Source organism: Ictidomys tridecemlineatus, chromosome 3 (assembly GCF_052094955.1).
Source record: "Ictidomys tridecemlineatus isolate mIctTri1 chromosome 3, mIctTri1.hap1, whole genome shotgun sequence".
NCBI classification, from domain to species: Eukaryota; Metazoa; Chordata; class Mammalia; order Rodentia; family Sciuridae; genus Ictidomys; species Ictidomys tridecemlineatus.
In genome coordinates, this window is record NC_135479.1 from 83,808,705 (window position 1) to 83,817,734 (window position 9,030).

Consider the following 9,030-nt stretch of genomic DNA (forward strand, 5'->3'; position numbering starts at 1 on the left):
ACCTTTTATTTTTTGAGACAGGGTCTTGCTAAGTTGCTAAGGCTGGCATCAAACTTGCCATCCTCCTGCCTCAGCCTTCTGAGTAACTGGGATTAAAGGCATGCCCCACAACATCTGGCTTCATTTTCTTGAAAGTATCCTTGTGCATAAATGTTTTTAATTTTCAATGAAGAAAATAATTTTTCTTTCTTTTGAGAGGGAGAGTTCCTTGTGCTTTTGGTGTCAATAACTTAAGAATCCATTGCTAAATCCAAAATCATAAAGATGTATGTTCTTCTAAGAGTTTATAGTTTTAGCTCTAAAAAATTTGGGTCATTGGTCCATTTTGAGTTTATTTTTATATATGATGTGGAGTCCAGTGTCATTCTTTTGTATATGGATTTTCCCCAGTACTATTCATTGAAAAGATTATTCTTTCTCCTTATCAAATGGTCTTAGTGCCCTTGACAAAAACAACTCGTCCATAGCTGATGAGTTTCAGGAATTTCAAAATTTGGTTTTGTTCATCTGTCTGCCTTTATCTTAGCACAACACTATTTTGATTATTTTGGCTTTGTTGTAAGTTGAGCACAAAACTGATGAGTCTTTCACCTTTTCCATTTTCAAGATTGTTTTGGCTACTTAAAGTCCCTTGCCAAATCTGAAATTTAGCATCAGGATGTCTATTTATTTAGTTTTCTTTGATTTCTTTCAGCAGTATTTTATAATTGTGTAAATTTATACTTATTAGGCTAAATTTATTTCTATTTTATTTTATTCTTCTAAATGCCATTATACATGGAATTTTCTTAATATTCTGGGGGCTCATGGTTTCCAAGATCTCAGACAATAGTCAGCTGGCTCCATTCCTCAGGGCTCAAAGTGGGACTGAACATCATGGTAGAAGAGTGTGGTGAAGGGAAGTGGTTCCATCAGAAAACAGAGAGAGATCTCCACTTGCCAGATACAACTGTGCACCCAAAGCTACACCCCCAGTGCCCCCATCTCCTCTAAGCCACACCCCCAGTGCCCCACCTCCCCCTAGCCACGCCTCACCTTCCTTCAGTCATCAAGTGATTAATTCAATGATTGGGTTAAGGCTCTCATTATTTCTTCTCTGAACTTTCTTACATTGTCTCACATGTGAGCTTTTGGGGGACACCTCACATCCAAACCATAACATCTAGTATTTACAAGAGCTTTAAAAAATCCCTCATTGTTCTATGTATATTTTTCCCCATCATCTTCCTTCTCAGGCTTTCTGTGATCTGTCTGTTCCTTGTTTCAATTGTTGTTCCTTGCTGCAGGCTGCTGAATCAATGCAATGATTTAGTAAAAGCCACCCAGGAAGACACCCTAACCCTGGGAATGCTCCAGTAAGGCAAACCCAAGGCAAACCATTGTGCCAGTTCTTCCGGGAATTGCCTGACAAATTGAAACCCACAATCACAATTGTTTAAAAATTTGTGACACTCCCTCAGGCATTGGGAGTGCAGGTTGGTGCCCTTACAGCCTTATACTGACTTGGAGTGTGGGGAATGGTAGGCAGGCATTTTAATATGACCCACAGCACACAGCATTAGCTTGCTTTACTAATCCTTGCCCTAGTTTTTATACATTTTTTAATAAGTTTCAGGGTTTTGCAAAAGTTAATTCTGATAGTATTTAGTGGGAGCCCTGGAGTTCCCTACTGTGATAATTACTTCTGATGTAGAAATTTTTAAGAATGATGAAACTGTTAACCAAAAGTCAGAAAACTAGAGGAGAGAAAATTGATTTATGAGTATAAAAGAGATTATTTTTATGTGGACATAGTACTGGGTTTGAGATGCTAATATAATCTGTAGCTATCTAATGACAATTGGAATTCTGGTGCTTGAATTCCAGAAAGAGCTTAGAGCTGCAAATATATCTGAGCATCTTCTACATAGAAGAGTGTATAATTTCCTTGAAATAGAGGGGAGGCCAGGCATGTCATTTTGGAAAATACTTTTAACCCAGGAACCTACCCTATTCACCTACTTATTCAGTAAAAATTCACTTTGTTCCTACTACTAATGTGGGTACTACCAAGCATTGGAGATACAAGGGAATAAGATTTAGTTTTCTATCCTCGAGAATTTCACTTTCATATAAAGGAAAACACACAAGTACATCATAATAGCAAGGTTTAGAGGAACCCACACAGGCTATACAAGAATATTTAAAAGTAGGGGCTGGGGCAGCTCAGTAGTAGAGCATTTGGCTAGCATGTGTGAGGCACTGGGTTTGATCCTCAGCACCACATAAAAATAAATTAAAAAAATAAAGGTTAAGAAAAAAAGAATGCTTTTCCTTTAAAAATAAAAAAAGAATATGTAAGTAGTCAGGAGAGAGAACAGGATACTCAGAGGAAAGTTCAGAGAAAGAAAACATACTGGAGAGAGAGGTCTATGATTTTGGTTGCTGCATGAAGATATTGAGAAGACTGGGGACTCTAAAAGATTCAGATTTGGCAGTAAGGTGATGGCACAATTTTCATAATGTTTTAATTGGGTAATTTTGATAGCACTGGCAGATATAAAGAATCAGATTCTCAAGAGTTTGTGAGCAGAAGTGACTTTATTTTGGAGTAGAAGATTCTAATATGTTTGTAGACTTAACAAAATTGAATAAGATGGAAACAAGGATGTCAAAGAGTTTCAAAAGAGGAGTGGTTGTATTTTGAACTCAAAAGGACCAAAGTTTAGGGACTTGGCTGAAGAAAATGAGTGAGGGTAATGAGAAAGTTTTGAGACAGTAGGAAGGAATTTTAGAAGTTTAAATATCTGCTAGTTTTGGGCTGGGGATACGGCTCAAGCAGTATCGCGCTCACCTAGCATGCGTGCAGCCCGGGTTTGATCCTCAGTACCACATACAAACAAAGATGTGTCCGCCGAAAACTTGAAAATAAATAAATAAATAAATTCTCTCTCTCTCTCTCTCTCTCTCTCTCTCTCTCTCTCTCTCTCTCTCTCTCTCTCTCTCTCTCTCTCTCTTAAATAAATAAATATCTGCTAGTTTTGAGTATTTAATAAGGTCCCTGGAATTATGTCTGTAACCAAAATTCCCTGCCCTTGTGGAGGTTACATGTGAATGGGTGGAGGGAGACAAAAAAGTAAATAATACATCATTTTAAAATAAATATGAGATAGAGTTTGCTGGTTCTGGGAACTAAAAAAGCAAATGAGAAGATTACCCACTCAGACATCACTCACTACAATTTTATATTGCATATTAAGTTCTAACTTAAGTTTTTCTTTTGTGTTTATACAGCTAATTATAAAATCCAGGTTAATGAGATTAGTATGAGTTTGGTGGAGCCTTTTTTATGCTTAGATTATAGCTATGAGAAAAAGTAATGTATATTAACATTTAAGAGGAAGTCTATTAATGTATGACAACTTTATAATTATGTAGTTGCTTCCAGGTCTTTGACAGGAACCAAGATGAAAAGGTAAACCGTCACATAGCTGAGATTAAATCTGTGATTAGGAAAGGAGAATCTATTTATTTATTTATTTATTCATTCATTCATTCATTCATTCATTCATTACATGACAATAGTGGAGTGCATTACATTCATAATTATCCATTCACAGCACTGTTTTTTCGTAACTCCATATATAAAGTATGTTCACACCAAATTATGTCATTATACATGAGCTCTCTCTCTTTTTTGTATCACAATTTTATTTATTTATTTATTATTAGCTACACATGACAGTACGATGATCTTGACAATACATACATTTGAATCAAATGGGGTATAATTTCTCATTTTTCTTTTTTTTTTTTTAGAGAGAGAGAGAGAGAGAGAGAGAGAGAATCTTTTAATATTTATTTTTTAGTTATCGGCGGACACAAACAACATCTTTGTATGTGGTGCTGAGGATCGAACCGGGCCGCACGCATGCCAGACGAGCACGCGCTACCGCTTGAGCCATATCCCCAGCCCAATTTCTCATTTTTCTGATTGTACAGGTTGCAGAATCACATTGGTCATACAGTCACCTGTATACATACAGCAATAATAATGTCTACTTTATTCTGCCGCTCTTCCTATCCTCCCTTCCCCTCCCCTCCCCTCCCATCACTTCTCTCTACCCAATCTAATGTGACACACTTTTTTTTTCTCCTCACAACATCATACATGTATTCTGTATAACAATGAGGGTCTCCTTCCATCTTCCATGCAATTCCCCTTCTCCCTCCTTTTCCCTCCCATCTCTCTTCCCTATTTAGTGGTAATCTTCTCATGCTCTTTCTTCCTATCCCATTTTGAGTCACCCCCCCTTATATCAGAGAAGATATTCGGCATTTGTTTTTTAGGGATTGGCTAACTTCACCTAGCATAATCTGCTCTAATGCCATCCATTTCCCTGCAAATGCCATGATCTTGTTGTTTTTTAGTGCTGAGTAATATTCCATTGTGTATAAATGCCACTTTTTTTTTTTTTATCCATTCATCTATTGAAGGGCATCTAGGTTGGTTCCACAGTCTAGCTATTGTGAATTGTGCTGCTATAAACATTGATGTGGCTGTGTCCCTGTAGTATGCTCTTTTTAGGTCTTTGGGATATCTGAGAAGGGGAATAGCTGGGTCAAATGGTGGTTCCATTCCCAGCTTTCCAAGGAATCTCCATACTGCTTTCCAAATTGGCTGCACCAATTTGCAGTCCCACCAGCAATGTATGAGTATACCCCCCCCCATCCTCGCCAGCACTTATTGCTGTTTGACTTCATAATGGCTGCCATTCTTATTGGAGTGAGATGGTATCTTAGAGTAGTTTTAATTTGCATTTCTCTGATTGCTAGAGTTGGTGAGCATTTTTTTCATGTATTTGTTGATTGATTGTATATCCTCTTCTGAGAAGTATCTGTTCAGGTCCTTGGCCCATTTGTTGATTGGGTTTTTTGTTTTTTGTTGTTTAACTTATTGAGTTCTTTGTATACTCTAGAGATTAAAGCTCTATCTGATGTTTGAGGGGTAAAGATTTGTTCCCAGGATGTAGGCTCCCTATTTGCCTCACATATTATTTCTCTTGCTGAGAAAAAAATATTTAGTTGAATTCATCTCATTTGTTGATTCTTGTGCTATAGGTGTCTTATTAAGAAATTTGGGGCCTGCCCTGACGTGATGAAGATTAGGGCCAACTATCTTCTATTAGATGCAGAGTCTTTGGTTTGATTCCTAGCTCCTTGATCCATTTTGAGTTGATTTTTGGGCATGGTGAGAGAAAGGGATTCAATCATTTTGTTGCAAATGGATTTCCAGTTCTCCCAGCACCATTTGTTGAAGATGCTATCCTTTCTCCATTGCATGCTTTTAGCATCTTTGTCTAATATAAGGTAGTTGTAATTTTGTGGATTTGTCTCTGTGCCCTCTATTCTGTACCATTGGTCTGCCAGCCTGTTTTGGTGCCAGAAAAGGAGAATTTTTATCTCATTTCCAAAAATATGTTTATGCTACACAGACATTTGTTATCTGCATGTAAAGGCTTAAAACTAAAAAACAAAAAAACTACATAGAATTTAGGATTCTTTTTAAATAATTAATAAATTGGTGTTTTTGGTAGTCACTTACATTTTTATTACCTTCTCTTCTTTAAAACAGGCATTGGAAAAGTGAAAAGAAAACCGAGTGTTCCAGATTCTGCATCTCCTGCTGATGATAGCTTTGTTGACCCAGGGGAACGTCTCTATGACCTCAATATGCCTGCCTATGTGAAATTTAACTACATGGCTGAGAGAGAGGATGAATTATCATTGATAAAGGGGACGAAGGTGATCGTCATGGAGAAATGCAGTGATGGGTGGTGGCGGGGTAGCTACAATGGACAAATTGGATGGTTCCCTTCAAACTATGTAACTGAAGAAGGTGACAGTCCCTTGGGTGACCATGTGGGTTCTCTGTCAGAGAAATTAGCAGCAGTTGTCAATAACTTAAATAGTGGGCAAGTGTTGCATGTGGTACAGGCTCTTTACCCATTCAGCTCATCCAATGATGAAGAACTTAATTTTGAGAAAGGTGATGTAATGGATGTTATTGAAAAACCAGAAAATGACCCAGAATGGTGGAAATGCAGGAAGATCAATGGAATGGTTGGTCTGGTACCAAAAAACTATGTTACCATTATGCAGAATAATCCATTAACCTCAGGTTTGGAGCCATCACCTCCACAGTGTGATTACATTAGGCCTTCACTCACTGGAAAGTTTGCTGGCAATCCTTGGTATTATGGCAAAGTCACCAGGCATCAAGCAGAAATGGCATTAAATGAAAGAGGGCATGAAGGGGATTTCCTCATTCGTGATAGTGAATCTTCGGTAAGTTGATTTTCAAAGGTAAATGGAAACAGAGCTGTGGTTATTAAAATAAATAAATAAAGAGAATTTGTATGCTGGGACCTAGGCATAAATGTTCTGAAGGTAAAGTTGCTGTTTTTTCTAACTACATGTATCTTGAATAAAACATAGCTATAGCAGTGATATTATATTGAATTTATTTGGCCTTGTCCAGTTGTGTTGATTTGGTGTTCCTGGAATGTGTTCTGTTGCATTAAACAGAAAAAGGAAGAAAATTAAACATTGACATCTTCATTTAAAGTAGAATAATGCAGTAGATAAAACCAGGAAAATATTTCTTAAATTGCTATCAGATGCAATATATTAGAAAATAATCACTGTAGTCTTTAAAACATAGAAATTCCCTAAGTTTAAAAATTGATATTTAAGTTTCTTCATATTGGTTATTTGAAAATTAAAATACAAATCTATTTTAGTGCTGGATGAGGCGGCACACACCTATAATCTCAATGGCTAGGGGAGAGACTAAGGCAGGAGGATCAAAAGTTTGAGGCCAGCCTGAGCAACTTAGGAAGGAAGGCCTGTTTCAAAGTTAAAAGATTGGTAGAGCAGTTTCTTACCATGTTTGAGGTACTGGGTTCAATTTCTAGTACAGTAAAACAAAAGCAAAAAAATTCTATTTTAACACTGTTAGAAATACATTTGCAATAAAGAGTATATTACAGTACTAGTAAAATGATAAAACTATAAAACCATAAAAATTGAGGAAGAATATAGTTATTTGGTCTCTTTTGGTATTGTCTTACATATTAAAATTTGATGACACTAATTTTCCTTAAAAATTACCTCTTTTCCTTTGGTAATTGATAGCACTATTCTTCCACTTAGCAAGTCATGATTAGTATTGACTTTGTTGAGCATAATTTATACAAAAAAGAAGGTATATTTATATAAAAGGTTGAAAGAGAAAAGAAAATTATTTGAACTTCCTTAGGGAAGTTCCGGGAGATGGGGCTTGTACCTAACCCTTCAGAAGATCAGGTGATTGATAGAGTAGTGGCCAGATGTCTGGTCTGGCCCACTGTTTGAAACTTTGGGAATAAAAAGAGGCTTCCAATGTTGATACAGATTTTTCAGAAGATTGTTTGGTTGGCTGGTGTTTGCTTTTGTTTTTAAACCTAACAACAAAAAACCCACTAATTAAAAAAGAATGAACTTGAGTATAGAATACTATGTATTTCCTTGTGGGTAGAGCTAGATATAAGGCAAAATATACCATTATTTTGAGCAATATAATTTTTAAGGTAGAGGTCTTGAATAGGTATATTTTGTATAAGAATCCAGACTTCATAATTTTCTTTTATGATGATGAGACCTGCCAACATTGAATATTGTTTTACAGGACAACAATCACAGATGACAAGTGTCTGCTTTAGATTGGCCTGTACACTGTCATTCTCTCTGTCCATCCACTTTTGACACCTGTTTACATTACTTTTTTGGCCCTTGTAGGCTTTTGAGTTTGTGACCTTCCATTAGACTTTAGACTGATTCTCACTCACTTTGTTTTTTTTATTTTTGAGACTTCAGAGTATTACCTCTTCGTCACCTACTATTAGCTACAAATTGAAAGGAGATGGGGTGGATGTATGAGATTTTTCTCCTGTATTTCTTCAGTAGACTGCCTGAAGAGAAGACAGTTATTGTGCCTCAGATATTAAACTAAAAGATTTACTGTAGTTGTTATGCTGTGGACAACAAGATGTTCAGAAACTCTTGATTGCATGGTTTTGAGTCCTCTTTTGTTACCTAAATGGGTGAAATTGGGCAAGTTGGCTTTTCTGCCTCATTTTTCTCATCTGTAAAAAGAGTTTAAGAGGTAAAAGAAATAATGTAAAATTTTGCACAGTGCCTTGTACTTATTAAGCACTTGGAGTTTAGCAGTTTATTAGTTTAATATGAAAATGCAAATATATGGCTTTCAAAATGTTGACTATTATTTGTTTTTTCTCTTTTAGCCAAATGATTTCTCAGTATCACTAAAAGCACAGGGGAAAAACAAGCATTTTAAAGTCCAACTAAAAGAGACTGTCTACTGCATTGGGCAGCGTAAATTCAGCACCATGGAAGAACTTGTAGAACATTACAAAAAGGCACCAATTTTTACAAGTGAACAAGGAGAAAAATTATATCTTGTCAAGCATTTATCATGATATTGCTGATCAAAATGACTGCTCCTCAGCTTTAATTCATCATGTAATTGAAGACAGGAAGTGTCAGTCCAATCATGCTTGATTGGAAATTGCTGTTTCTAACTCTCAGAATTGACTATAATACATAAGTATTTTTATTATAACTCAGCCCATACATTATATACTACGTATGCAATGCATCTGCATAGAACAGTTCTTATCCTTGGTCTTCTATTTTACTGTTTCCTTCTTTGCTGTGTTTCTCTTTGCTTCTAATATTAAGGTTTTATATTTTGGAGGAAAAAAAAGGAGTAATACAGATCAGAAGTCTTTATATGGAAGAATTTCTTTATTCCCATTACTGATTTCCTTGTAAAGGCACCCCATTAGTTCTGCCATGGTTTCTCTTCATATAAAATTATATCTATATATGGCATATGCTCAAATAAATTTCTTGGAGAGTGTTAATCTTTTCTGTGACAAAATAGCAATAATAAATGGAAAATTAGAAATTATTTTCAGGTATGTATTT

At 36.0% G+C, this 9,030-nt stretch overlaps 1 protein-coding gene across 7 annotated transcripts in view; it reads left to right on the forward strand.

Moving 5' to 3' along the window:
- The window catches only part of Nck1 (NCK adaptor protein 1), a 72,204-nt gene extending 63,191 nt beyond the window's left edge, over positions 1-9,013 (forward strand). For all 7 annotated transcript variants that reach the window (XM_078043368.1, XM_078043370.1, XM_078043369.1 and 4 more), the window contains 2 exons: positions 5,615-6,327; positions 8,325-9,013. In XM_078043368.1, the coding sequence (XP_077899494.1) occupies positions 5,615-6,327; positions 8,325-8,519 (908 nt within the window). In that variant the 3' untranslated portion in view covers positions 8,520-9,013. The remainder of the gene's footprint in view (positions 1-5,614; positions 6,328-8,324) is intronic.
- The last annotated feature ends 17 nt before the right edge of the window (positions 9,014-9,030 follow it).